At 33.1% G+C, this 26,882-nt stretch overlaps 6 protein-coding genes and 1 non-coding gene across 12 annotated transcripts; 5 read left to right on the top strand and 2 right to left on the bottom strand.

Moving 5' to 3' along the window:
* The first annotated feature begins 754 nt into the window (after nt 1-754).
* Nucleotides 755-4,220, top strand: Rogdi (rogdi atypical leucine zipper). The gene is made up of 6 exons (XM_070669682.1): nt 755-877; nt 1,119-1,190; nt 1,313-1,447; nt 1,555-1,833; nt 1,916-2,125; nt 2,204-4,220. Exons 1-6 carry the CDS (start codon nt 842-844, stop codon nt 2,270-2,272), a joined length of 801 nt encoding a protein of 266 aa, XP_070525783.1. The 5' UTR covers nt 755-841; the 3' UTR covers nt 2,273-4,220.
* A 391-nt stretch (nt 4,221-4,611) lies between these two features.
* Nucleotides 4,612-4,683, top strand: Trnap-cgg (transfer RNA proline (anticodon CGG)). The gene has a single exon. It is a non-coding gene; the product is annotated as a tRNA-Pro (tRNA).
* A 322-nt stretch (nt 4,684-5,005) lies between these two features.
* Nucleotides 5,006-9,209, top strand: L(3)02640 (porphobilinogen deaminase-like protein l(3)02640). 3 transcript variants are annotated; one of them, XM_070669680.1, is made up of 7 exons: nt 5,006-5,454; nt 5,566-5,605; nt 6,104-6,176; nt 6,542-6,725; nt 7,232-7,505; nt 7,597-7,913; nt 8,130-9,209. In XM_070669680.1, the coding sequence occupies exons 3-7, from the start codon at nt 6,110-6,112 to the stop codon at nt 8,302-8,304; spliced, it is 1,017 nt and encodes a 338-aa protein (XP_070525781.1). In that variant the 5' UTR covers nt 5,006-5,454; nt 5,566-5,605; nt 6,104-6,109; the 3' UTR covers nt 8,305-9,209. The 3 variants fall into 3 exon arrangements, with proteins under 3 accessions (XP_070525781.1, XP_070525780.1, XP_070525782.1); XM_070669679.1 differs by lacking the exon at nt 5,566-5,605 and having other exon boundaries at nt 5,014-5,454; XM_070669681.1 differs by lacking the exon at nt 5,006-5,454 and having other exon boundaries at nt 5,461-5,605.
* On the bottom strand, nt 8,665-11,905 carry Tom20 (translocase of outer membrane 20). The gene is made up of 4 exons (XM_070669684.1): nt 11,673-11,905; nt 11,313-11,404; nt 11,049-11,222; nt 8,665-10,910 (listed from the first exon to the last, which is right to left on the bottom strand). Exons 1-4 carry the CDS (start codon nt 11,797-11,799, stop codon nt 10,866-10,868), a joined length of 438 nt encoding a protein of 145 aa, XP_070525785.1. The 5' UTR covers nt 11,800-11,905; the 3' UTR covers nt 8,665-10,865.
* A 231-nt stretch (nt 11,906-12,136) lies between these two features.
* Nucleotides 12,137-16,494, top strand: LOC139110101 (WD repeat and HMG-box DNA-binding protein 1). Of its 2 annotated transcripts, XM_070669668.1 has the most exons (14): nt 12,137-12,282; nt 12,349-12,480; nt 12,571-12,685; nt 12,804-12,955; nt 13,041-13,149; nt 13,212-13,454; nt 13,545-13,760; nt 13,856-14,125; nt 14,204-14,420; nt 14,508-14,732; nt 14,832-15,052; nt 15,112-15,354; nt 15,471-15,837; nt 15,922-16,494. In XM_070669668.1, the coding sequence occupies exons 2-14, from the start codon at nt 12,404-12,406 to the stop codon at nt 16,272-16,274; spliced, it is 2,808 nt and encodes a 935-aa protein (XP_070525769.1). In that variant the 5' UTR covers nt 12,137-12,282; nt 12,349-12,403; the 3' UTR covers nt 16,275-16,494. The 2 variants fall into 2 exon arrangements, with proteins under 2 accessions (XP_070525769.1, XP_070525768.1); XM_070669667.1 differs by having other exon boundaries at nt 12,151-12,480.
* Nucleotides 16,495-16,787: 293 nt separating this feature from the next.
* Nucleotides 16,788-22,577, top strand: LOC139110103 (organic cation transporter protein-like). Of its 3 annotated transcripts, XM_070669672.1 has the most exons (10): nt 16,790-16,933; nt 17,412-17,492; nt 19,780-20,063; nt 20,195-20,298; nt 20,383-20,537; nt 20,608-20,776; nt 20,881-21,206; nt 21,303-21,607; nt 21,751-21,887; nt 21,972-22,577. In XM_070669672.1, exons 2-10 carry the CDS (start codon nt 17,456-17,458, stop codon nt 21,991-21,993), a joined length of 1,539 nt encoding a protein of 512 aa, XP_070525773.1. In that variant the 5' UTR covers nt 16,790-16,933; nt 17,412-17,455; the 3' UTR covers nt 21,994-22,577. The 3 variants fall into 3 exon arrangements, with proteins under 3 accessions (XP_070525772.1, XP_070525774.1, XP_070525773.1); XM_070669671.1 differs by having other exon boundaries at nt 16,788-16,933; nt 21,751-22,577; XM_070669673.1 differs by lacking the exon at nt 17,412-17,492 and having other exon boundaries at nt 16,789-16,933; nt 21,751-22,577.
* Nucleotides 22,402-25,950, bottom strand: LOC139110106 (epoxide hydrolase 4). The gene is made up of 6 exons (XM_070669678.1): nt 25,217-25,950; nt 23,925-24,049; nt 23,553-23,828; nt 23,254-23,411; nt 22,908-23,162; nt 22,402-22,793 (listed from the first exon to the last, which is right to left on the bottom strand). The coding sequence occupies exons 1-6, from the start codon at nt 25,430-25,432 to the stop codon at nt 22,612-22,614; spliced, it is 1,212 nt and encodes a 403-aa protein (XP_070525779.1). The 5' UTR covers nt 25,433-25,950; the 3' UTR covers nt 22,402-22,611.
* Nucleotides 25,951-26,882: the final 932 nt, after the last annotated feature.

Consider the following 26,882-nt stretch of genomic DNA (forward strand, 5'->3'; position numbering starts at 1 on the left):
AATAATCCTAGAGCTACGGACGGACGTGAAAATTGGACACGGTAATGGCGGTAAATCGGTTTTGAAAACAATATGAGTGCATTATCAATGTTTGCACTGTCACCGTTGTCACCATCAGTGCTTCAACACATACTGATAAGACCCACGCAAATAACAAGTTGTTTTATTCAATTTGACGCTAGTTTCTCTCAAAAACGCCGAGTCGCGTCGCCGTCGCGACAACGTAGAGCAGGTCGAGTGAATTAAGCTGCGCGTAGGTCAATTTTCGCACGCGATTAATTGCGGTTGTTTGCTCGCCGCTCGATCACTTTATTACGATACTACGAGAAGTGTCACTTACCTCGCTCGACGTTCAGTCCCACAGTCCGGGAACAACTGACGAACAAGAAGAGCGGGCGACGCCGGTGGCGGGCATTGGCGGTGTGTTGCACATTCCAAGATGACTTTAGAGAAAGAAGATGCTTCTCCTAGATGACGCTGTCACGCGAAACAAATGCATTCCTGAAATTCAAAAAATTAGGAGGAAGTTAGCTGGAAGCGAAAGACAGTCAAAAGGCAAAGAAAAAAGAATATCATGTCGATATAATTTAACTGTGCATACCTATATGTACCTGATGCCAGACGTTTTACGTCACGCTGCGGACGCTGTCTCGTCGACGACAAACGAAGGTCTCTCGCATATACACTCCGTTATATTTCTGCACGTATTACGTGTATGTGCATACGCGCGTAAGCGGTTACTAATCGCGTGAAGCTAAGCGCCCAAGTGACACGGCGACGAACAGGTGGAGGCACAGGCCGCGAACAAGGTCACGCGAAAGCGCGAGACGCCAGTTGAAAAATGGCGGACTGCGAGAAGGAGGAGGCGCACAATCTCGTAAGTTATTTACCTTTACTTAGCGTTTATCTAATCGTCTTAGAGGTTCGGTGCCCGATCGTCAGATAGCGAAGTTCCCACGCTGCGTTAATTTGTTTTACGCCCGCTCGATTCGTCGGTTCACGAGCGGCCGTCTGAGATTTTAGGTTATACCGTTTGACGTTTCATCGACAGTATGACAGATAGATAACGCGAGTCCTCTGCTCAAATCGATAACGTCCCGTTGATTTTTGCTTTCCAGCAAATGGAGTTCGAGTGGGTGCTCCACGAGGAAGTGCACTCCTCGTTGTCACAGCTTCGAAACATCTTAATGGTACGTACGCGAACTAATAAATTTTGCGTAAATATTTCCGTGTGCAATGACATTTAATTCCGTCCATTCGCGAGCCCTACGTCAGTAACCCGTACGTATTAATCTTGCGTTTTTATTTTAAGGAGTGTGCTCAACGCTTCCCGCTGGCGCTCTTCGGTAACGATCAGCACAACAAAACCGACAGATTTGTTTTTGCGGCGCCGCACGATCAAGTAAAGTGTGTTGCAGTTTTGACAGGCGACAGTATTACTAATGCGGTAAAGTGTCTTTAGTGCATCTTCTAATTTTGTTTTTAAGATCAGTTAGAGTAAAATTATGATTGCTTACCTTGCTTTGTTATAAAGATATTTTTCTATGCTTGTAGGAAGTGAATTTTAAAGTACAGAGACAACAAAATGTTAATATGAGGACAAGTATTCAAAATGAACATCCATGGAAATTGCAGCAAATTCAAGATGCTGCCAATCATTTACAGCAAGGCATTGCTCATATTGATAATGTAGACAGACATTATCTATTTAAAACCTCAGATGAAGTCATGCATGTGCTAGGTAATATTCTAGGCTGCCTTCAAAGGAGCAGAACTAGTTTGATTGTCCCTAGAAAGAAGACAATTGATGATCTTATTAAAAGTCGAAATATGGTATATAAATATAACAATTTTAATAATTATAGTATTTTTGTTATTAATATACAATGTTTAAACATTTTCTTTTTTCTTACAGAAATCTCTTAATCCAAACCTTCCAGAAAATTTGGCCATTAGTTTTTACATTCAAAGCTACAAACTGGTCTTAGCTGTTTATCAGTTAGAAAATGCTCATGGTAGCGTCAAGTATGAAACCCAACAAGCAGAATGCAGTGTGCCATGGCTAAATGATGCTCTTGTGTTGCTTACTATTGCTTTACAACTTTGTCAACGACTGAAAGACAAGGTTTGTTATAATTATTTATTTTAATTATTAGTTTTGTAAAATTTTTTAAAACGTTCGCTAACGTAATAAATTTTTCAGATATGTGTCTTTTCTCAATATAAAGATTTTACGGTAGGTTCTCGTGTTCCTTCCGCCCTGGGCTGGTAACCTAACACCAAAATTTGTTTTTTGAAATAAAACTCAATATAATATATAATGTTACATGCAAGTAAGAAAAAGATTTGGCCTCAACTGGGTAATATTTGCTCTGGCCTTTGTTTTTACATATGTTAACTGTTGTCCCTTCATTGTATTTCTCATTGCACTAGGATTGTTCTAAACGTTTCTAAACGTGATTATAGTATGCGCCTAGTATATAGTAGTGTATGGTTATTGTAAACTATTAAACAATACCCGATCAAAGATTCACATGGAGAAGTGAGTCATCAATAATAACAAATTAACTATATTATAAGCTAGAAATGAAAAATTTTGAAAGCATTTTGCCAATTACTGGGGTGCCTATCACCATATTATACTGTTATTCTTCCCATTTCTGTGGTAGTTTTTTATGATCGTGTAAATTTAACTTTGGCATATACCATTTAAAAAATTGTCATTTTATCTTCGAATTGATAGAATGATATTTAATACGTCTACTGTGATTTTAGAAATTTATACTGTAATCCTCTCCTTACTGGATTAGAATATTTATTAATCAGTTCTTTATTACAAATGCTTGCGTCCATGTGTATAGCGTGTAATAATTGTAGAAGATCAATTTTTAATTTAATTTTATGGACTTTTTTGATTATTCGAAAAATCATATTTTTTATACTTCCACACGTATTTCAACTTTGTTTTAATATTTAATGAAATCAAGAACCAAAATTTTTCGGTAATTTGTTCATCGATGTAATAAGTCACCATAAGCAACTCTTGCTGAACCAGCTAATATTTATACATTATTCTAAATTTTTCAAAAGATGTTAGAATATAAAAAAAACATTAAATGCAATAACTTGGTATTTTTTTTTTCTTTTTTTTTGTTTTTACTAATAAGAGCGTATTAACTTAATAATGACTACGGTATGTATAGTTGTAAAAAATGCTATTTTTGATTTATGAAGTATTATTTAAAAATAATAGACGAATACCATGTGCCTCATGATTCCACATTTGGATAATATATTAATACTTTACATGATAATACAATTTTTGTAATCGGTATTTTTATTACTAAAATTGTTATAGCGACGAAACAAATAGTATATAATATATGTATCCGCACGTGTATTTGAAAAAGAGAATATTGCCAAAGAAAATGTTGCTCTAGGTTATTAACAGTAGGGAAAGGATTAAGGTTTATAATTAAAATTAAAAGGAGTGCTTAAATATAATAAGTAGTTAGTAGTTCTTTTAGGAAATTACAAATGTGTAGGAAAAAAAAATTAATTCTCCATATGCGTTTCTTTGACGGTTTAGTCGAATTGTTTGTAATTAAATTTTAAACGAAGTTGCAATATACCCAATTATAACCGCTTAAAAATAATAGAAAAATTTTCATGTGTTATTTCTCTGTTAATAAACAAAAACTAAATTTTTATTTTGGCTATGCATCGAAAAGTGGAAATGAAAAGAAGATCTTGCCCGAGTCATTATCGCATAGTATTTCCACAAGATTGTACACTTGTTGCATATATAAATTATAAGATGCAATGCTTATTATTTTAATAATTTATATGCTTATTTTAATCTGTGTTGTAATCTAATTATTAACGATAAAAAGAATTGTATTTTAAATTTATATGTAAGATATTGTTTAGTGTTATATGTATATTGTATGTTATAAATACGATCCAAACATGGATATATATATTTTAACTTTATCTTCAAAGTTTAAGTATACTGTACTTATGTAATTTATGTCTTTAATTTAGTTGCCGACAATTAAATAAATGTATTAATTAAATCATTATTAATAATCGCAATTTTTTTTTTTAATTAAAATAATAACTGTAATCTTATTTATTTGCTAAGTTTTATCAACAAAATCTATTAGATGTGAAATAACGATACGAATCAATAAATTAAACAGCTTATTAAAAAATTACAATTTGTTGCTCGAATAGACAATTGATTATGAGAAATATAAATTCTGAAAAATATGAAAGAATAAATATGTGAAATATTTTATTTTGGTGATCAAAGTTTGTAGCTTATCTTTTATCTTACGTCGACAAATATCTCTGTAATCTTGACAAAAATAAAAGTAGGTAAGTGGAGGGGGTGGACAGAAGATGAAAAAAAGCAAATTGTTAATTTAAAAAAACGTAGATAAACCCGAAAATAGATGTTAAAGGCAGTCGTGTATAAGAGTTTTAATTGTAGCATACAAAAGGCAGGTTTTATCGTTTTCAGGCTTCTTTTTATTAATATTTAATGTATATTAAAATTGCGTGGAGTGTTGAAACTTTATGGCAATCGTTGACAACAAGCTATCATATGGCTCGTTGGTCTAGGGGTATGATTCTCGCTTCGGGTGCGAGAGGTCCCGGGTTCAAATCCCGGACGAGCCCGTGGTTTTATATTTTTTACTCCGTCAATCAACATCGCATTTTATTTATGTGATTTAAACGTAATATTACGATCCTCGCACAACTATTACTTATTTTCTTAAAAAAATGTATTGTAAAAATATTTAATTTAGTTCTAAAAATAAATTAATAATATATCATAATATAAAAATGTATTTTTTTTTTTTTTAATAAAATTGCAATTATCTGCAATGCATGACTAAAGTAATTTTTGTTTAATTGTACATTTTAATAACAACTATTATATTCATTATTTTAGTAGGATTTAACGCCTGCGCGTAGGATTTTAAACGTGTATCGTTGCGAGTAGGAAACATTTAAAACGAATTGGCAGCCCTGGTCAGTCAGTGGTCACGTTTATTCGTTAGTCACGTTGCGTTCACCATGGAGGCAGTGTAGCTTCCTTCGTCGTCGTTCTATTAGATCTTCCCGAGTCATTTTCACATTCTGCTGCAGTGCCAGTGACTGTGAAAGATCGTAACTTCACCTATACATGTCGACCCCGTCCCGCTTCCGTTCTTTCTTTCGCATTCACTTATAAACAGTTGTTAAGGTTAAGGCTTTCTTTCGACTCAGTGAAAGTGTCTCCCGACCTCGATTGCAGTTTTTTCCCCTCCCCCGCTTCCCTTGCCCTATGTCTCGAGCCTAATACATTCCAAAGCTCAACTTTCGCAATACCCGATACTCCAAGATCCAGAGATGAGCGACGATAAGAAAAGTGACGTAATCCGAGTTGGGTCCCGAAAGAGCGAGGTGAGTTTGCGAGCTTTCACTCTGGCGAATAAGATTTCCTTATGCCGCGGAAAAATTGCATGAACATGCATTCTCATTATTAATAAATTAACGATTCTCGCGGTTTTCCAGCGACTCCCGGGATCGCAAAAGTTGGATGTCAAGCCTTTAAGTATGTAATCATCTAATCACTGCGTTAACAATGGTTTCGATCTCTCTCTCTCTCTCTCCCCCTCTGCTCTATCGTGCAAGTCATTTCTTAATTGATAGATATGACAGTTATTACTTTTACATAATCATCTTTGCACATCGTGATGTTTTTATCTCTATCTCGAAAATACTTGGCAATTATTTAAAATTTTTTTGCTTCTGACGATTCACGACAACATTATTATGTAATGAAAAAAATATATTAAGATTATAAAGTAATTTTTTTTTTTTCTAAATGTTAATAGGATCGCGATAAGACGTCCGACTTAAATGTCATGAAAATTTTATTGCATATTTTATAACACATCCATGATTTTACATGTGATTATATACTTTTTTATTATATTTTATTAAATAATTTTTAATTTTGATTTTTATTTAATGTTGAAAAAAAATTCTGATACTAAGTAAGCATCTTTTACAATTGAAGATAATAATGCACTTTTTTGACCGTTTCCAGTTAGCTATGACGCAAACCAAGCATGTGATACAATGCCTACAAAAAATTTATCCCAAAAAAGAATTTGAAATAGGTAAGACAGTATACTCAACATTTAATGCAATGGTACATATTGACTGTTGCATTAATTATTTTTAACATAAATTACTTTTCTTTAAAAACAATTAAATTTAGATTTTATAATTTTTCATTGTCACACGCGATAATCTGTTTTTTCCCGTTGGGCTTTACATATTATTGCATAATACATTTAAAGTGTTTGTGATAAATGATACTTGTTTCCTGTATAGATTGCACATGATTGGCATAAATTAAAATGTTTTTTATTTTATATTTATTTGCTGAAAAAATCAATATAAAACTGTTATGTGCAATTATAATTAAATATATTTATTAAATTATTAAGTTTTGTAAAAGTAAGTGCTTTCTACTTTGCAGTAACGATGAACACAAAGGGAGATAAGATTTTGGACAAATCTTTACCGAAAATTGGGGAGAAGTCCCTGTTTACCGAGGAACTGGAATTAGCTTTGGAAAATGGTCGTGTTAATTTCGTGGTGCATTCATTGAAAGATTTGCCGACGACACTGCCAGCGGGAATGGCCTTAGGGGCAATATTAAAGTAATTTCCTGCAGTTTTAAGTTTAAAAAAATTCTAACTGCTTTTGTCTTAAATTAACTGGCAACATTCCGTATTATCAGCAAGTGCTGACTTTGCTATTTTGTACGCGTTTTATTGCTTCAAGATGGAGACTCTATTTTAAATTTAAATGTGCACGCTTGCGTTATCGTGCTTATAAAAGAAACATCTTGTCTTTATACGTAAAATATTTCCTATCGTATGGTATTCAGAATCGAAATGCGCTATATGCGACATCAATTGTTTGCAATTTGCAAGACGTGACCTCGATGCTTTCGTATCGACATAATAAATTTTAATTATGGTCCAAAATAATTGTATGATTTCAAGGTGTCAGCTTTTGCTGTTAATTTTATCTACAGTTACTTTTTTTGATAAAATATTTGATATCTAAATTTTATTTAAATATATACATTAAGTTGTGAATAGATTTATGTAAATTTAATATTTAATATTTATCAATGCCAATAAATGCAGTATTTTTGTAGGCGTGAAGACCCGCGTGACGCAGTGGTCATGTCGAAGAAACATAAAGATAAGAAGACATTAGCCTCATTACCAAAAGACAGCGTCATCGGCACCAGTTCTTTACGCAGAACCGCGCAATTATCACGTAATTATCCGCATTTAAAGATAGAGAACATTCGCGGTAACTTGAACACAAGGTTGAAAAAGCTAGACGATGAAAATGGTCCCTATGCCGCGATAATATTAGCTGCTGCCGGTTTAAAAAGGATGGGTTGGGAAAACAGGATGAGCCAGGTACAATAACAGGAACTTGTATCCTCTCGCATTCCACTGTGTAAAATTGTTCTGTAAAATTAATTTGAATTAATATGTATATTTTTTTTAGCTTTTGGAACCCGAGGAAGCTCTTTACGCCGTCGGCCAAGGTGCATTAGGTGTAGAATGCCGAGAATCAGATTGGGAAATACGTTCTCTCTTAGAACCATTATTTGACTTAGAAACCACATTGAGATGCGTGTGTGAGCGTTCATTTTTAAAAACTCTTGGTGGCGGATGCTCCGCGCCAGTCGCAGTGTCTTCATCTTTGAAAAAAAATGAATTGACTATTACTGGTGCTGTGTGGTCTCTAGATGGTCAAACTTTAATTATAGATACTTTACAAAGCAAATTTTATTTACCTGATGACGATGGTGAGCCTCCTCGGTGAGTTAAATTTATAAATTTTAATATCGATACAATGTTAGTAATATACATGAATGTTCCAAACAACATGTCGGTCAAATAATCGACAATTTTATAAAATTATACATATATAACTTCATTTTCGATTTTAATTTCCTACCAACAGTTTTCGGGAGTGACATGTTGTTTGGGACACCTTGTATAACGTAGATTTAATTAATTTTTTTTTTATAATAGGAAATGTCCATATCAAGAACCTCGCCTTTACTGTAGCATCGTTCCTACTAAAGTAAGTAGTGTAAGTCTTTTTGCTGCAGAACAACTTGGTATGAAATTGGCCAACAGTCTTATAAAGAAAAATGCTCTTGATGTAATGTCGCAAGCTAGAAAAGAAGTTTTAGAGTCAAAATAATTGTGCCAAGTATAATTTATATTTGGTTTCTGGTTGCATATGTTTAGAGAATGTGTTCATGTAAAGCAACAATTATCAATAATTCGTTGATTTTTCATTATTTAATAATTAGATACGATATATTTTTAGTTGTATATGTTCAAAATTGAAAATTTGATAGAATATATATTTTATTGTTTTTGTTGCTCTTCTAAATTTTTTTTTTTTTTTTTTTTTTTGCATATTTCATACACTGTTCTATTTAATAAATCGATAAAAAAAATTATGACAAAATTATTATAAGATCGTAAACATATATGATATAAATTATTGAAATTTTGTATAATCTACTTATTATTTTCCTGAATTGTATAAATGATATAAGGATTGTACATTTAATTTATTATGTAAATAATTTACAATTATTGCTGACAAAGGAAATATTACACAGAAATTTTACTAATGGTAAAGTAATAATCTATTACAAAACACTGCCATATACAGATCAGTAATAATCAATGTGTTATCTTCCTGTTTACGTTAAACAAATTACAAAGATCATATATGTTCTATATATGTACAATTTATACATATTTCGTAGCTCACAAGTATATATATATATATATATATATTCTTCTTGAATTTTTAAATGTTGTTTTGGGATCCTAAATTAATTTTTGATTATTTTAGTCTTTGAGGAATATGTTAATAGTGTATGAAAAAATATAATATATTAAACAAGAACGTTTTATAATTTCATAATTGGGTTTTTCGTCATAATTATATGTGTATTGATTGTGAAGATGTTTTTATGTAAAATATAATATGTATATAAATGTAATTACAAATGTGAAAACTATGAAGATTAATAACAGAAAAAAATTTATACGTAACGTTATGTATGAATAAAGAAATTTTATATTTTATCTCACCATTTTATTCCAAATAAAAATTTAATGTAAATTTAACACAAATATTCTTTAAGCTCGTGTGTAGTAAATATATTTTTAAAGTATTTCATAATAAATTATTTTAATTTGTGCTTGTTTGATAAAATTTCATATATATTCGCGTGTTATAGAAACTATATATTTTATTTTATTTATTTAATTTGTTTTTAGAGTAATGCATCTTTTATAAGAATATAATTTTTATACCAAAAGTATATCTGAATTGCTTGTTATGGAGTTGTATATCTTTGGATATAATAACGTACACTCACCGTCAGGAATGGCGTTCGTGGTGCTGCAGCGGCGGCTAGCGTACGTTATCTTGGCGTGGGGTGCGTTACATCTCACACGAAGCGCGCGCGTAGATGTGTTGCAAAGCACCGGTCACAGAGGACTGAGGGAGAACGCGGCTTATTACACCTCCCCGCACTCGGCGGCCGAGAAAGGGGGAAGTCACGTACGCCAGCCACCGTCGCAGCAAATGTTATATCTGCCTTTCAATGTACATCTATATTTAAAATAATTTATAGCATTTATAGCAATATTAGATTTTATCTACAAAACACGTGTATATTTATAGTCACACGCATCGCAAGACTTACAATAAATTTTCAACTGTATATATTTTTATAAATGCTTTCAGAATATAATTATGCATCTGAGAACAAATAAATCTCTCATATTTTATAATTAATGAGCGACATACTAATGTCAACATCATAGCATCGTTATAATAGTTTTACAAGACAATTAAATCTGCAAATTGTACAAGTCACTTTTCCACATTTACTACACCAAGATAAGGCAACGTATACGCTTGTCAGTATCGCAAATATAATAGTGACGTATTGAATACAGCTGCAATCAAAACGTTACTAATTATTACTAATTTTATTAACATCAATTTCAGGAACACATACGTAACATACGTTGCTCGGAATACTAAAGCATAGTTTTATGTAATTTGCTTAAAAATTTATTATTTTGGGAAAACTAATTTGTATAATAAGTAATTATTCGTTTAACTTTTATATTGAAAAACTAGATATATGAAAAAATATGAGTTATCAAAAATAAGATTATTAATTTTGTTTTTAGAAATGAAATTAATACAAATAAATGAGTGTATGCTAAATGCTGTAACAAAAAAAAAAAAAACGTATTTGAGTAGATTTTTAATACGTTAAAATTGCATGTTTTAATAATATGTAAGACTGTATCGAATACACTGAAAATATTTATAGCCTTACGTGAAGAAATCTTTATATTTTTTTTTAAGAATATTACAATAATGCAATTAATATTGCACAAAAACTAAATCTTGATTTAAGTATTGGAATATTCTATTTTATAAACTTTACTCGTGTCAAAAATTGTTTGAATCGTTAGATTAAAATTATATCTTTATTCAAATAAACGGATATAGAAATCCGCTTATAACATAATAAAATACTGAATATTTGTAAAATTTTTTTAGTTGGTTCATGCTTCTATTAAGGAAGTTCAATACAGGAACAACGAATTGTACAATCGTAGAATTTCCTATTTTTGCATTTATATTATGCAAAAATAAGTGGATTTTTTTTTTTACTAATTTCAGATTTAAAAGTTTTAACAAAACTTTATATTTTCTTACTCAACGTCCTCTTCTGCCATTTGAGTTTGCGATACGATTTTCTATAAAAATATGAAAAAAATAAAATAAAATGTTATCTCACCAAAGTCACTGATATTTTCTTTAAAATAAATATATTTAATATTAAATATTTATATATATTTAATATTTTAAATAAATATATTTAAATAAATATATACCTGGCCGACGCTGGGTAATCGCTGCACCAGAATCTGGAAAATTGGTGGCGGCAATGTCTTCTGAAGAACGGTCAGCAACTGGGCTGGCTGTCCACAGACTGCCACTGCATTAGCCAAATGCTCAACTCCACCATCTATCTCGCCACAAGCAAGCAATTCTTCTCCAAGTTGTACCTAAACAATGTAACATGTATGTTTAAATTATGTTTATAAAATTAAAATAAAATATATTTGTAAAATAACGAAACGATTGCGAGCATTTACCTCTTGCAAGAAGAATTTTTGCACCAATTCATGATCCCTTAAATCCGGTATTTTCGAAGAAGCTTTCTGGGCTTGCTTCTTAGCCCTTCTACCTGCAATAGTGTAAACTCAAAATTTATGGTCTTGGACACTGCAAAACCATGTGTATTTATAATTGCAGTCCTAGCACGTGCAATAATCGATATTACAACGGCAAGATACTTGAGCTAGCTAGTTCGTATGAAGCAGAATTTAGACAAGTTATAAAAAAATAAAAAATAAATAAAAATTGTCGCGAGAGACGTGTCGGGTTTATCTAAAAATGTACGTTATCACCGCGATCTCGCGTATGTGCACACGAGCGAAAAAGTCGAAGCTTACGTTCACGGAGCTTCTTTTTGAAATCAGGATCGCTGCGGCGTTTCTGGTCGAAGTAGAAGCAGTAGCCGACGAAGATTCCGGCGATGCCAACGGCGATGCCGACCGCGGTTTTGGAAATCATGGTCATTCTAATATATAAATTCCACGGCGCGTTACAGAAAATTCACGAGACTCTAGTCGCAGCCTCGGCCATCACGAAAAAGGTTGCTTTGCTCGTCGTGCGCACTGAACATGCCCGCAAACGTGTCGCGTGTAGATGTTCCAACTTAAGCCGCTGTGTTCCAAAACTCATCGGGTGGCATCTTTAGGTAAGAAAGAAAGTTATTTTGAAATTACTCTGAATAACATATTTATGTACATTTCGTATTTATATAATTTCGTATTTCGCGCAAGTTAAAAATATGAAAAAAAATTAATTTTAATTCTTTTTCACATTTTCTATTTGACAGAACTGCATTACGTCATTAGCTGGAGAAGGGGAAAATGGAGGGAAGAGAAGAAGAGCTCGCAAGTGAAACCGTACGGAAAATAAAGGGATCGTTTGCGTGATTAAAGTCGTCTAAAGTATAAAAAGTGAATAAACACTAGATATGTCGTTTTTTTAAGAACGGTTTGTATATTCGCCTCATATTTTTTGTGTACCAGCAAGCCAAGCAACGTTCCGAAATGGTTGCAGGTTGAAAGACAAGTGCCTTTATTTATCACGTAATTCTTAGCGATAACCCGTAAACATGTCATTATTGAGGAAACCGATGAGATATGCTCATCAAGAAGGACACACTGACGTCTGTTACTATTCCGGTGAAAAGTAATTGACATTGCATATGTTACTTCTGTATATATATATATATAGAATCAGACATAAAAAAGTTACCAATGAATGTATTTATGATTGTAGGAAAGGACTTGTCACTTGCGGATGCGATGGAGATGTTAGATTTTGGTTAGATTTAATGGATGACGATCCAACTACAAGTTGTATTTCAGAGCAAGCAATTACTGCTATTTCAAAGGTACCTGACAATTGCCAAGTATTTACAGACACTCTTAAAGGTTTTTTATGAAAGCAACACTAAAAAAACTTTTGATAGATACTAAACTAGTACATGTAATTATAGTTTTTTATTTTAGGATGGTAAAATTTTTGTGGGAAATGATAATAATACAGTACAAATACTTACTTATCCTGATTTAGAAAAGGAAGGAATAGTTATCAGATTTTCAGCACCTGTTTCTGCATTGGCAACAGCAAAAAATAGTAATTTAATAGTTTCTGGTGCTTGGTATGTAATAATTAATTTATTAATTTATTTATTATGCTTATATTATACTGACAACTTTTTAACAACCTGGTTTTCTTTTTCAAAGTGATATGAGGATACAAGTTACAAATATTAATACCTTAGACAGTATAGAATTAGAAGGCCATGAAGCACCAATTTTAGGCTTATCTTTAGATCCGAAAGAAGAGTTTGTGGTAAGAATCTGTGTATTATTTTAAAACTGATATTTTAAGTAATTTTAAACCAATACTTCTAGGCATCTTCCAGTGCTGATGGATCAATTCGAGTGTGGAATATTAAGGAAAAGAGAATTGTACATACTTGGAATAATATTGTACCGAAATGCAACTCCTTTTTTATTGCAAAATCATATTGCACACCTTCCTTTAAATGTACAGATGGTAGTTGTCTAGCATATCCATCTAATAAAGATGTAGTTATTGTGGAAAGGTCATCTTGGAAGGAATTATACAAATTAAAATGTCCTACTTTAAAGACTGTAAGCTACAACCTCAGTTTTCTTGGCTTTCTTAATTAATTGTTGTGATTTGAGTCATTTATAGTTTTTCTATTTTTTTTTTTTTTTCAGGAACTTAGCATTTGTAAATTTTCTGAATGTGGAACGCGTATTGCCGCTAGCTCATTGTATGGAGAAATAGTTGTGTGGAATGTGGAAACCAAGGAAACAATTGGATATCTTGAACATGAACAAGATACTAAAATCACTGCATTGGTATGGCACATTGATCACTCAAATGAAATTGCATTCTGTGATGCCTTGGGAAAATTAGGATGTATTGATGTGGTAAGAAAGTAATACTTTTTATATAATAACGCGCGTGCTCTGCGATATCTAGTATTTATAAATTTTATATATTTAAAATGTATAATTTTTTTTAGATAAGTAAAACTACAAATGAGATACAGCCTGAGAAAAACGAAGATGTAATAGAAAATGATATTGCTTTATCAGACGATGACGATGACGAAAATATAATATCTCTGAATAAAATTAAGGCCTCTGTCAATATAGACGATGATCAGAAAAATCATTCCGATGCAGAATCTGAAAAGCCTGCATTTGATAGAAAAGCTTTAATACCTAATGTAAAATTACAATCGTCTTTTCAACCAGGATCTACGCCCTCCCATTTATTATCATATTTTATGGTATACGGTATAATAATATTTATGCATATATGTGATTTAAAAAAATTAATTAATAAATTTAATTATTATAATGTTTAGATGTGGAATGATGTGGGAATGGTTAGATGTTTCTCATCAGAGGATGGAGAAGACTGCAGCATCGAAGTAGAATTTCATGACGTTACCGTTCATCGTAGCATGCATATAAATAATTATCTACGACATTCTTTAGCTGCTTTGTCTACTCAAGCACTTGCTTTAAGTTGTGCTTCTTCTGAAGAGGGTCCTAGTAAAATTGTTGTAATAGCTTTGCAAGGCTAGTTATTTTATTATACATATAAAGTAGTTTTTATAATTACATTAATGCTTTATATGTATAATTTTAATTTTTTTTTTGTATTAGGTTGGGGTTCCGGAAATAAAGAATGGTTTTTGGATTTGCCAGAAGAAGAGGAGAGCGAATGTTTGGCGGCGGGTGATAATTTCGTTGCAGTAGCAACGTCTAGAAGAAATTTAAGAATATTTATGATAGGAGGAACGCAACGTGAAATTTTAGCTTTGCCCGGACCTGTAATTGCAATGAATGGTCTAGGAAATCACCTTGTAATAGCTTATCACGCTGGAATTGGTAAAAAAATTTATATAGTACAATAAAAAGTGATAATAAAAATAGTTAATTATATACATATTGTTTAAAATCGTGATATTAATTTTTTTTTGCCAAAAGGTCCAATGGGTGATCAGAATATAAATCTATTATGGATACAAATACAAGGAGCGCATTTACGCAGTCAAACTTTAATGCTTCCACTTTCGCCAGCATCGGATCTTATGTGGTTGGGATTATCGGACAATCGTTCACCTACTAGTATGGATTCTGATGATATTATAAGGATATACGACAAGCGATCTTGTCAGTGGAGAGTGCTTTGCGATACAAATGCACAGGTATTGCAAAATATAAATAAATTTCTCAGCAATTTATTTAACTTGAAATTTTGTTTTAGGGAAAAGGCAGAGCAGATCACTATTTTATAATTGGCGTGAGTGAGCTCGAACGAAATATGCGGTGCATTCTTTGTAAAGGCAGTTATTATCCACCGACAACTCCGCGACCGATAATTACCGAGGTATCTTTATCCGCACCTTTCTGCGAACCGGAATCTGAGAAAACTGAGAAAGAGCGTAAACTATGGGAGATAGGAACCAATCCGTTAGATGAATCTGAGGCGATGTTAACTTTAATAGCAGTAAGTAACTCTCAAGTGGTAATACTTAAGTGGTGATTCAGTTCTAATATTTTTTATTTTACCTTTATTAATATTTAAATAACATATGTAATATCTGATGTTTTTTTTTTAATTAGCTTGCCTGTAAAAGCAATTTGGAATATCGCGCAGTAGACATTTGCGAACAAATTGCGCCGACGAAAGTAATAGAATTGGCTATACGATATGCCTTGCGAGTAAATAAAACAGCATTAGCGAATAAATTAGAAACGGTTGTTGATGCAAAATCAGACTCTAAAGACGAAAAAGAAGAAAATGTGGAAATCCACGAAGACAATTTTACAACAAACGGTGATGTTGGGATTAATGATGAAGAGGAAAACAATTTATCTTTACCGTCTATTAAAAAATTAGATGTAGAAATTAAACCTTTGGCCATGAGTCAAACTTTAAAAAGAGTAAATCCATTTTTAAAAACTGGAAGTCCATCTTTATTGCCAAGAGGTAAATAATTCTTCTTTTTATTTTACTTTTTTATTTCATAATTAGAATAATTTTATCGTCTCGCATCATATCGTGTCATTATAGGTTTAGCTGGTTTGAATAACCTACCAGAGAAACCTCAAAAGCCTACTTTACCCAAATCTGTGCCTGTTAAATCAAAATCGAAGACTGAACCTAAGAAAGGATCATTCATTAATTGGTACAGCAAAAATAAGAAAAATCTGCAAGAGGAATTTCCTGAGATGAACGTTGCTGAATTAACTAAAATTGGTTTTACGCGATATAAAGAGGATACGACACAGTCAAGTGCAGACAATGAAACGAGGCCTTTAGAAGTTCTCAAGAAACGAAAATTATCGGATTCAGATGCTGAACACAATAACGAAGCAAAACGGTCTATTAGCAGCAAACTCAGCGAGTTCGCTTTCGACAAATAAATTTTATTTGGTTATAATATTATAATTAAATGCAGTTTTTATATACATTTAAACTACGAGTATCTCTAAAAAATAAATTTTTAATAAGCAAGATAGACCGAAGAAATGTCTTAGCGTTGGAGAATTAACGTGCATATAATAAATTTTATTTATCGTAATTTATATGAATTTGTATATTAAACTATTAATAATAAAAACATTGTACGTGCCTTTTTTCCTATTAATGTGTATTTCTTTATATCATTGCGTTACTTATGTTAAATTGTAAGAGAACAAAACTCGCGTGCTATCTATGTGATATCTATCAAAGGTATAATCAACAGCTCCGCATATGCGTAGGTGTAGATCTGTGGAAGTCTCTGAAAAGGTGAGGCAGTTATTTGTTAAAACGGCGAGAGAATATTAACGCGATAAGTGGATAATGATCGGATATGAATTCGTGTCTTTCAAGTGTCGCAGGCGCGCTGCCCCACGTTCACCCTTCCGCGCCGATAAGACGGCGTACTGACGGACTTAAGATCCGTTTTTAGTTTGCTTCGGTCTCTCGAAGAGCTCACCAACACTCGGCACCACGGCGATTCGCAGCGGTGGAAAATTTCATAGTCGAAAATAAATTTGTGCTTGGTGAAGACGGTGGACGATTGGTCGCACGATGAAAGGTAAATTTACTTTTAGAACCCGTGACCGGAATTGTTCGACTTCGAAAATTCTTCCAGAGAACTTTGCTAAATATACATCAGACGATGGTCAGTGTGCATGCAGAATGCATATTTTTAAATTACATCATCGAGATATGCACGTGCTGTGGAACGACTAATTTCCACATTGCATAATCTCGCAATTTATGGAAACTCACGTTTTCTCTTTTAAGTCTGATTTATTATGACAATGTTAAAAGTTTCCCGTAAAAATAATCATTGATGTTTTATCGATTTCCTCATTACTTTTAATTAAAAATGCAGAAATAAAATTTTTTTTTTCAGTCTTTTGTAAATTACAATTAAAAGAACGGTATATTGTATCGCGCCAAATAGATTTTTTTGTTTAAAAAAATCTATTTGGTGCGATATAATATAAAAAAAACTTTAATCTTTTTCTAATCTTATTTCAACATATGTAATTTTCTGCGTTTTACAGCAGAAATAATTGTGGGTATATAACAGATTTATAATTCAAGAAAAATGCTAAGCGACATCGAAAAAAATTGGCGCGAAATCGGTAATTAATTGTTAACGTTGTTATTATTCTTTACGTGATATTTTGAGTTTTAACGATGCTTTTTTAATCCTCTTATCAATAATATTTATCCGTGACATATATCATGACTTCATAATACTGCATAATTATCATCTTTCTAATTTGCGATTTAAAGTGATAGATAAAGATATTGATCCGTTTTGTTAAGCGAAATGCTTTTGCAAGTCCTGGTTAATTGTGTGTAATTTGTAACATGTTACGTAGATAATTAGATAGATATTATATTGTTTTTGTAACTGAATCCCTATGTTCAAAGAAATTAAAAATTGCAGAAAAAAAAAATTTCAAAATAACGCGGAAACTTTTCAAGTATTTGAAGTTTATCTTTTCCAGGATATAATAAATTATATTTCTATGTGCGTCACGTTTTATATAAAACTTGCACATATTTTATACGATAAGAATTTTAATAATATAAATTTAATACATTATGAAAATAAAAAGAAGAAAAATATTTAAACAACACAAGTGACGATTTGTCGATCAATAGTCGACAATTTTCAGTTCTCCAAAAACAACTTGTTAAAGTCGTAATTTAACTGACTATTATTTAAACTATATTTTGTCGACTATAATTATTGACTGATAAATTATAAATCAACTTATAATCAACAAGTTGCTGAAAATGCTATATAGACCCTGCTATATAAAATATCGATTTAATTGTATTTAATTGTTAGTAATTATGATGTTCCGTTTACCAAATACGAACATAGATATTAATATCTCAACTTGCATAATGCAAACTCGACGTTAACAATTTTGATTTGTATGATATGATCTTTTCTTGAACTCTTTAACTTGTTAAAATTATCTCGGATATTATAAAAACCTAAATGGGAGCGATATTCTGTGTTGCATGGAAGTGATATTCTGTAATCTTGAACTTTGTATTAGTATCTTTGTCATTATTTACTTCGATGCAGTATTTGATCACTTATGATTATAACTATACTTTAAACGCGGTCATGTTTGTCATTGTTAAATAGATCACAAAGATTTAAACTTCGTTAACGCTCATTCTAAATGTGCTGTAATTAACGATGGAGTTCAGAATAGAATTCTATTTATAAGTTTACTATTCTCTTCACTACACACTTATATAATTTTAATTTGTCACCCAAAACCGTGACACAAAGATCGAAGACCCAAGAAAATATGCGTAATATAAAACATTCGTGGTTTCAATAATTTACAACTACAAATTACAAATTACGTGGAATAAACTCGAAATAAAAGCTTGAATTGTGAGTCGTTTAATTGAAACACGTTAAAGATCGGGAGTAAAATTTCATTTTCGATTCTAACGCGAATTGCAAATTATCTGAGGTAGCTTTAATTTCACGTAATTCTACACGATTTTGATAAAATTGCTGAGCTAAGGTTTTGCTTGCGAGGTCAACCAGCTAACGTTGGGTAATTTTATATGTACCTGCAATTCGACACTTTGTTATTCCTATACCGATTCGTACATCTGCAACAGCATAGCACATGGATACATGCAACGTGACGACACTAATTACGTGCATGTTCCGTTAGCTAATACCGGTTTGATAGGTTTCGCGGGTTTGCTGTAATGAAATCTTATCGCGGATGTTGACACTTGCTTCATATATTATATGCGATGCACGTAATCATAACGGGAATCATATAGGAATACGCACAGAAACGAACTATTTTATTGCGAGTCTGAACTTTCAATAATATTCTAATCGTAAAATTTTCCAAGACTTAAATTTAAGCAGTTTTACAAAATTTTTAAGAAAGACACTAAGCTACTAATTAATTTTGTAATTTTTACTAGCTAAAGCTTTTAAGTGCGACAATTATAAATACCGCTAATATTACTGTCGCGAATTGCACGGAAACATTACGCCTTATTATTAGATTTGGTTTGTGGAGCTTGCGGTTTATTTTGATTAGAGCCCAATATAGAACGATCGATAATAGCTAATGACTCCTTTAAACGTTATCAATGTCACATTCAAGTCTCACAAATCAACAAAGATGAAATGTGTCGTCTTCAGTTAATTTTAACTAACATTTGAAAGTTACGGAGATTTTGAAAGTAAGTTTTTTGCTTCAAATAATTGTAGAACCGTGTGAATAATTATCAGTGTGCTATATCGAAATCAGATAGGACTGCAAGGTGTAAGTTCCTTAGTTGTTAAAAAACTAACGGATGCATTTATGTTCTTAAATATAATAAAGTTTAATTTATGTTAAATTATTGTGTGCTTTTTTTCAGGACTCACGCCACTGGATCCTGTTCAGGAAGCTATGGGCTCCATGGGTCCATGGCATATCGTCATCGCTGTGGCAATCTCTCTTGTCAAGTTCCCTGTAGCTTGGCATCAGCTGTCCATAATTTTTCTTGCACCGCCCACTAATTTCACATGTATCGCTCCTAAGTCTGCAACTAACGAATCCATGCAATTACAATGTGAGGTTGACGTTGGAAATGGCACTATAGAAAAGTGCACTGATTTCCAATATAAAAAACAAATATTTATAAATAGTATTATAACAGAGGTAAATTAATATAATTTTATAAAGCGTAAAAAAAAAAAAAATTTTTTTTTTTTTAAATTGATTAATTAATAATCACAAGTATTTCAATATAAAGTAATAAAATAATACGTAAATTCTTTTTTTTTTTTTAGTGGAATTTAGTATGTGATAGGCAGCAATTAGCGAATTTTGCACAATCTTGTACAATGTTCGGTGTGCTCGTTGGCAATTTAATTTTTAGTACAATGGCTGATAGGTATAAACGACTGTAGTTTTACAAATTAATGTAAAGCGTATTATTTTATATCGTTCTAATGATAGTATTTATTTTTTTGCACAGAATTGGCCGAAAGAAACCACTGATGATTGCGATTATGTTACAATCGGTGACGGGATTCGCAAGTGCATTTGCACCGTGGTATGAATTGTTCTTGGTACTTAAATTTCTTTGTGCCGTATCTACTGGCGGAACTATGCTCGTCAGCTTCGTTTTACGTAAGTTAAGCGTCACTCGTACAATTTATGAGGATATAAAGTGTAAAATTGACTGTTCAACTGGTTGTAGTTATGGAGATTATTGGAATCGAATGGCGCTCGGTCATGTCAGTTCTTTTCCACGTACCGTTTTTAATCGGACATCTAATGAATCCTCTGATATCCTATTTGACACTCACGTGGTCTGGATTTCAAATGGCTATTTCAATACCGTCAATTTTCTTATTAGTGTACTACTGGTAAATAGATATACGTACGCTGTTATAAAAGCCGAATAAGATACACTTTAAAATTTGCGAAATACGTAAAGGAATTGATTAATAACGGGCATTTTACAAAATAGGATTATCCCGGAATCACCGAAGTGGCTACTAGCTATGGGCAAGTACAGGCAAGCGGAACAAATTTTACTGAAAGCAGCTGGGCGAAACACAATACCTGTGGATAATGTCAAAGTGGCACTTGAAACTTACGAGAATCAGTCGACAGTCCGACAAGCGAAGAACAATAAGAAATACAACATCACTCATTTATTTAGAACTTCAAATTTACGAATGAAAACTATATATGTGAGTGCCAACTGGTTCGTCTGTGGCATGTGCTTCTTCGGATTAGCGCAATATATGGGTCACCTCGATGGCAACATATTTATTAACGTCGCAGTTTCTGGTAAAATTTAACACTACTTCAACAATACTAAATTTAACAATCTTCGAATTAAATTAAATTGCACTTGCGTAATGTAACATTAATTATGATTTACAGCTGCCATGGAAATACCTGGAACTATAATAGTATTGTTCTTAATATCGCGAGTTTCACGCTTGAAAATTTTAATCGGTGGAAATATTTTGTCTGGCGCAAGTTTATTACTAATAACTGTTGTAACCAATGCAACCGCACAGATATTATTAGCCACGCTGGGTCTCGTTGGTATGGCTATTAGCTTTCCAACGGTATACTTATATAGTAGCGAAGTATTTCCGACTGTCGTGAGAAATGTTGGCGTTGGTTTGGGAAGCATTTCTGCCAGAGTTGGAAGTATAATAGCACCATACATTGCAACAATGGTATATAATTATATAAATATATAAAATAAATTTATAAGTATTGCATATATCTTATAATAAAAGTTTTATATTAATAACCAAGACTTATCTTATGCAAAAGTAATGAATAATTGTTTTAAGATTAAAAAGACATAATTTTACAGGGTACTGTCCAACCTTGGCTACCTCCGGTAATATTCGGATTAGGTCCAATAATAGGCGCCGCACTATGTTTCTTTTTACCGGAAACAATGAACTGCGAGTTGCCAGAGACAATAGAAGATGCAGAAAATTTTGGAAAGTACGAAAATGAAAATAATATGAAGTTTTTTTTTAATTAACGTTACGATTATATTATTATAATATACAAAATTTAATTTTTTAGGAAAAACGAGGAAAACAATTAAAATTTAATAATTGGTAAGCGACGTAAGTGAGAAGATCGTAACGATATAATTATATTTTTTAATACAATGTGAGAAGCTACCGACAACAATGTAACTCTTTTAATTTTTAATCTTTTCATAAATTTTTATTTAATTAATTATTTTTTATTCTTATTTAATCATTTTTTATGGTGATTACAAAACTTATGTCAGAATTTTTATTAAAGATTAAAAAATAAAAAAGTTATATTGTTCCCGATAGTTTTTCATATTGTTTTCCATGTTCTTGTTGCTAAATAATTGTATGCTATTATAAAAAACGCACATTTCATTACACATCACCCACGCAGATCTTATTAACGATACATATAAAAATACTAAAAATAATTCGAGATATATCGCTTGCTAAAAGTGAATGTAATATCTTCATATAATGAGATTTAATCATTCACAAAAATTGCAATCCCAATTTGCAATAACACACTTACATAAGAAATATATATAAGTAATAAATATATAGGACCAAATCAGCCTTTTATGAGTTTCGTACGTCAGCGTTAGCGCAGGTAAAATACCTACATTTTTCGTAACAAAGTACAAAGTTCTAAATAACGTAACGCTGATGTTACATAACACAATCTAACTTGTCTGTCCCAAATAAAATGCTTTATTGGGCAACACGTTCACGATATTGTTAGTTCGTTTATGCATAACGTCAATCATCTGATTGCCATACTTAACGGTGTTACTTAAAGATCCTAGCCAGGAGGACACGAGACTTTTAGAGGACGCTTTTGAAGGCGTCAAGTTAGACGTTGAGCCTAAAACATTTTTGTATTAAATAAATGCGAGATATATTTAATTAGCATTCATCAGTAGTGTTACTTTTGTAAAAAAAACTTTATGTGAGAAAAATTAGATAAAATAAAACTCACCTATTAAAAATTTAATAATAGCTTTATTTACGGCGTCTGACTTTTCTTGATGCGGAAAATGTTGCGCCTCTGTTATGACTTTAACCCTGGATACTTCTACGTGTTCAGAGCTTTGAATAATGTTCTCTATCGTTATAAAAGGATCTAAATTTCCAATTAGAAGCAGCGTTTTATTATCAATCTGTTCGCCATTATCTGTATTCAGTCTTGTGAATGGAAGATTGCGATAGTAATTAATAGGTCCGGTCCAATCCTCTACAAAAATTTTAATTTTTTAAATATAAAAAAATGTTAACGAAGAATAGGATGAGCGTAAAAAGTTTATAATTATTTAAGATTAATTTACCTTTTCTACTGAAAGCATATTTATATGCTTCGACATAACTTTTCTCTATGCCATCCTGTGATACCTGAAGATGCTGAAATATATCATTGATAATAGATAAGTCCTCTTTAAGCGCATCTATTTCTGGTAAAAATGGTAATCTGCTGAAGTGTATCCATCTGAAATGCCATATAGTTTGTCATTAAAATGCAACTATTAACATATCGAAATATAGCATTTGTTCAGTTTCTCACAAATTTTGATAAATAATAATTTCGAATTTTCGGTTAGGTAGTAAGTATACGAGAAAGTATATTTACTTTCTATCTAACGTAGAATTTCCCGCTACTCTATTCCAATAGAAATTAGGATGTGGACTCGAAATAGCTATGAATTTATAAACGACATCTCTGTGCAGAGCGACCATGTACCATCCCAAAAGTCCTCCTAAGTCATGGCCGATTATACTACACGTCTTTACGCCGAGAGTTAAAATAAATTGTTTCAACTCGTCTATTAAAATTTCGATCTTGTAAGATCGTCTGTTGAGCGGTTTGTCACTGTCGCCGAATCCCTTTAAATCCAAAGCTACTACCCTGAAATAACGTTAAGAGACAGTCAATTGTAATTAATGCATTAATATCACACGTCACAAAATATATCATATTATAAATATAAATTATTAATCGTACCTATAATGTTCTGCAAGACATGGGATTTGTTTCCTCCAAGTCAACCAGCAGTCTGGGAATCCATGTAATAATAACACGAGCGGTTTGCTCTTGTCTCCTGCTTCCACATAATGGAACTTAACTCCCTGTAAAACAAAAAGCAAGCACATTAAAAAAATAATACTGAATAACAATTAAGAAAAAATTCTTTGTAACATTCGAGTTATATCAACTCGTATACACAAATGTACTTTTTTTTTTTTTTTTTTTTTTTTTTAATTTAAAACAGATAGGAAATTTTCCCATAAAACCTCCTCTTTTAGTATAAATACATGTAGATATATGGCAATTAAGATACAGTGTAATTATGATAGCGTAACGGTACAACGTTCGAATGGAGAAATTAAATTGAATTACATTAGCCTTTTATGTATACATCGAAAAAAGGAAACAATAGCTTTCCTTTATAATTTACAACTTTCCTATTGGTGGCAGTGGGAATCCTCCGTCTGTCTTCCAGACTAAACAATTTGATATCGTCGCCGTTTTTCAAATGTTCCGATAAAAGGAGACAGACAATGAACTTGCGACCAGGAATTCCGCAGCTTAATTGGATATTTTCATTTAACGTTCAATGAATAATGTATTTTAATATACTTTTATCAGAATGTAACTTGAAAAAAAATGTGTTAGTGTTTAAGAAACAACAAGCTTCTTTAAACAACACAAGACACTGAAGTACAATAAAGAATTCTCTTATTTACGCGCTTATTTATGTCGTATCTACAATTGGCTCGATACTTTATCAATATTCGTAATTATCGACAAAAAAAAAAGACAAAGACAAGAAGTTGCGCATAAATTTGGAAATATCCCATTTATCAATGACGTGCAACGTGTATTCTCGACTCAAGTATCGCAAGCAGTCTGTTGTACAAAGTTTAAATACATTTGCATTCGATTACATTGCGAAATTTTAACACCAGCGTTCTTGTCCTTTGTAACGCATGAACACGCGATGTACAAACACTTCTAGCTCGCGTCATCGGAGAGATTTTCCGACGATAGTCCGATGCAATAGCGTGTAAATAAAGATCAATTATGTAATACTATTTATAATCCAGCAAGATAAGCAAAACGTTCGAAAGCTGCTCTCTCCCACGAGCGAAATCTGCTTATCGTCGCAGCTAGTATCCGATGTTCATATCGCGCTGGATTAAAATATTTATTTTTACCCAGCTTCCGGAGATGGTCGTGAAGCAGCAACGGCCCGAGAAAATCTTTTCGTTTTGCACGTTGCCCGGTTAGCTCACCTTGATCTTCACGTAAGAATGCGTGCCGAGGCTGTTGTCGATCAAACACGGCGGCGGCTGGTCCCGCTGCCGCAGCATGAAGAATTTCTTAGGGTCCCAAATCCATTTGAGAAACCGGCGGATGATCAGGTACAGGCCGTAGACGAAGGAGAGGAGGTGCAGCTCGATCGTCTCGCGCGCGGAGGCGCGCACGATCCTGTCGTCCGCGGTGACCATGCTCGCGATCAGAGAGGTGGTTCCAGAGGATCTGCGCGGCGGTATCGCGGCTTTTGGTAACGTCACTTGGAGTCCGTTCTCCTTACGTAAACAACCGGACTCGAGTGGCCGTTCGCGAGCGGCCGAGGCACGTGCGCGTCGTCACGCGGACACAACACAGTACGAGATAGATCACGTTGCGAGCGGCGCGCTAAGATCGCCGATCGTATTTTATTCCGAGGACGAGCGCGTACGCGTGAGTACGGATATTGGAATGCTTTCAGTTTCGCCGAGTTACGGGCGTCTAATTTATGGGACGTTGTCACGGGAGACACCGCGGTTACAATGCCGACGGCAAGCAGCGATCGCTCGCAGGATCACTGAATGAGCGAGACGTCGCGTTGGCTTCCAGATCGCGCCACGACTTTGCACATGTCCCGTTCGCCGTTGTATGATGTAACAAATTTCTCCGATTGGTATCTGGCGCCTCGCGAGGCCGACCAGCGCAATGGACTGTCTCCGCGACTGCGGAGAAGATATCACTGATTGAACTTTTTATGTATCGCGAGCGGTAAGGCCACGAGGCGACGAGGTATCTCCTTATCAGAGCCTCTTGACGAGGAGACGGGCGTGTACGAAAGTCGCGTTATCTGCCTGCTGCGAAATTTGTCAATCGAAGCGCTTTTTTTCTGAGCTACATTTTTTTACTTCTCGTAGCTCGACTCAAGAATTCTTTCTCTCTTCGATATTTCTTTAAATAATTTTATGTAACAGCTGATGCATAATTTTTCGGGATTACGATTAGAATAATCTTTTTCGGAGGTTGATTCTTTTATTTTCTATCACGCGTCGCGGGTGATTCGCAGTAACGACCCAAAAAGAAATTTTTGTGAAATAAAGCGATGCAACAGGGAGTTCTAAATCTTCGTTCGCCTCGTCAGCTTTAATTCCAAGCAATTTTCTCGCCTTCGTTTCGTTCTCGCTTGTAACGGTTTTCTCTCAGCTGTTTTTTTTTTTTTTTTTTTTACAAGGAAAGACGAGCGAGAAGGCGCCTCGGATTGTCAGCTGACCGCTGTTGAACTGTGGACTCGTCCCCGCGCTGTCTCATTTCAACTCATTCCACTTCGGTGAGAGTGTACGTTAGCGTGACGATGTTTATCTGTTTTCGAAATATGAGGTGATTACGCATAGCTAAACAGTCACGACAGACTCGTTTGGAAACTAAATAATCGATGGGCGCTTCCGCGAGACATTATCTCAAATTCGAATCGTTCTATCTTATCTTTTCGTTTGCAGACATCGCTAATACGAACACATGATATGCAGGAAAAAAAAAAAAAACAAAAAAAAAGAAACCACGTAATCGTGTTCTTTGAATTTTTCTGGATCTTGACGAGATAATAAAACTTGCTTTATCGACGCTGATAAATAATGCGATTATTTATATAATTATAATTATGAAACTGGCAAT

Source organism: Cardiocondyla obscurior, linkage group LG19 (assembly GCF_019399895.1).
Source record: "Cardiocondyla obscurior isolate alpha-2009 linkage group LG19, Cobs3.1, whole genome shotgun sequence".
In the NCBI taxonomy this organism is placed as follows: Eukaryota; Metazoa; Arthropoda; class Insecta; order Hymenoptera; family Formicidae; genus Cardiocondyla; species Cardiocondyla obscurior.

Bases quoted from the DNA above. Each gene is read 5' to 3' on its own strand.
- Rogdi (XM_070669682.1), top strand. From the start codon at position 842: ATGGCGGACTGCGAGAAGGAGGAGGCGCACAATCTC. The intron at 1,191-1,312 runs GTACGTACGCGA...TTTTATTTTAAG, and splicing joins AGCTTCGAAACATCTTAATG to GAGTGTGCTCAACGCTTCCC. The intron at 2,126-2,203 runs GTTTGTTATAAT...TAAATTTTTCAG, and splicing joins GTCAACGACTGAAAGACAAG to ATATGTGTCTTTTCTCAATA.
- Tom20 (XM_070669684.1), bottom strand. From the start codon at position 11,799: ATGACCATGATTTCCAAAACCGCGGTCGGCATCGCCGTTGGCATCGCC. The intron at 11,405-11,672 runs GTAAGCTTCGAC...ACACTATTGCAG, and splicing joins CAAAAAGAAGCTCCGTGAAC to GTAGAAGGGCTAAGAAGCAA. The intron at 10,911-11,048 runs GTATATATTTAT...ATATTTTTATAG, and splicing joins GATTACCCAGCGTCGGCCAG to AAAATCGTATCGCAAACTCA.
- LOC139110101 (XM_070669668.1), top strand. From the start codon at position 12,404: ATGTCATTATTGAGGAAACCGATGAGATATGCTCATCAAGAAGGACAC. The intron at 13,150-13,211 runs GTAAGAATCTGT...CAATACTTCTAG, and splicing joins ATCCGAAAGAAGAGTTTGTG to GCATCTTCCAGTGCTGATGG. The intron at 13,455-13,544 runs GTAAGCTACAAC...TTTTTTTTTCAG, and splicing joins AATGTCCTACTTTAAAGACT to GAACTTAGCATTTGTAAATT.
- LOC139110103 (XM_070669671.1), top strand. From the start codon at position 17,456: ATGCTAAGCGACATCGAAAAAAATTGGCGCGAAATCG. The intron at 20,777-20,880 runs GTAAATAGATAT...TTTACAAAATAG, and splicing joins TTCTTATTAGTGTACTACTG to GATTATCCCGGAATCACCGA. The intron at 21,207-21,302 runs GTAAAATTTAAC...TATGATTTACAG, and splicing joins TATTAACGTCGCAGTTTCTG to CTGCCATGGAAATACCTGGA.
- LOC139110106 (XM_070669678.1), bottom strand. From the start codon at position 25,432: ATGGTCACCGCGGACGACAGGATCGTGCGCGCCTCCGCGCGCGAGACG. The intron at 24,050-25,216 runs GTGAGCTAACCG...TTTGTTTTACAG, and splicing joins ATTCTTACGTGAAGATCAAG to GGAGTTAAGTTCCATTATGT. The intron at 23,412-23,552 runs GTAAATATACTT...ATGGCATTTCAG, and splicing joins AATTCTACGTTAGATAGAAA to ATGGATACACTTCAGCAGAT.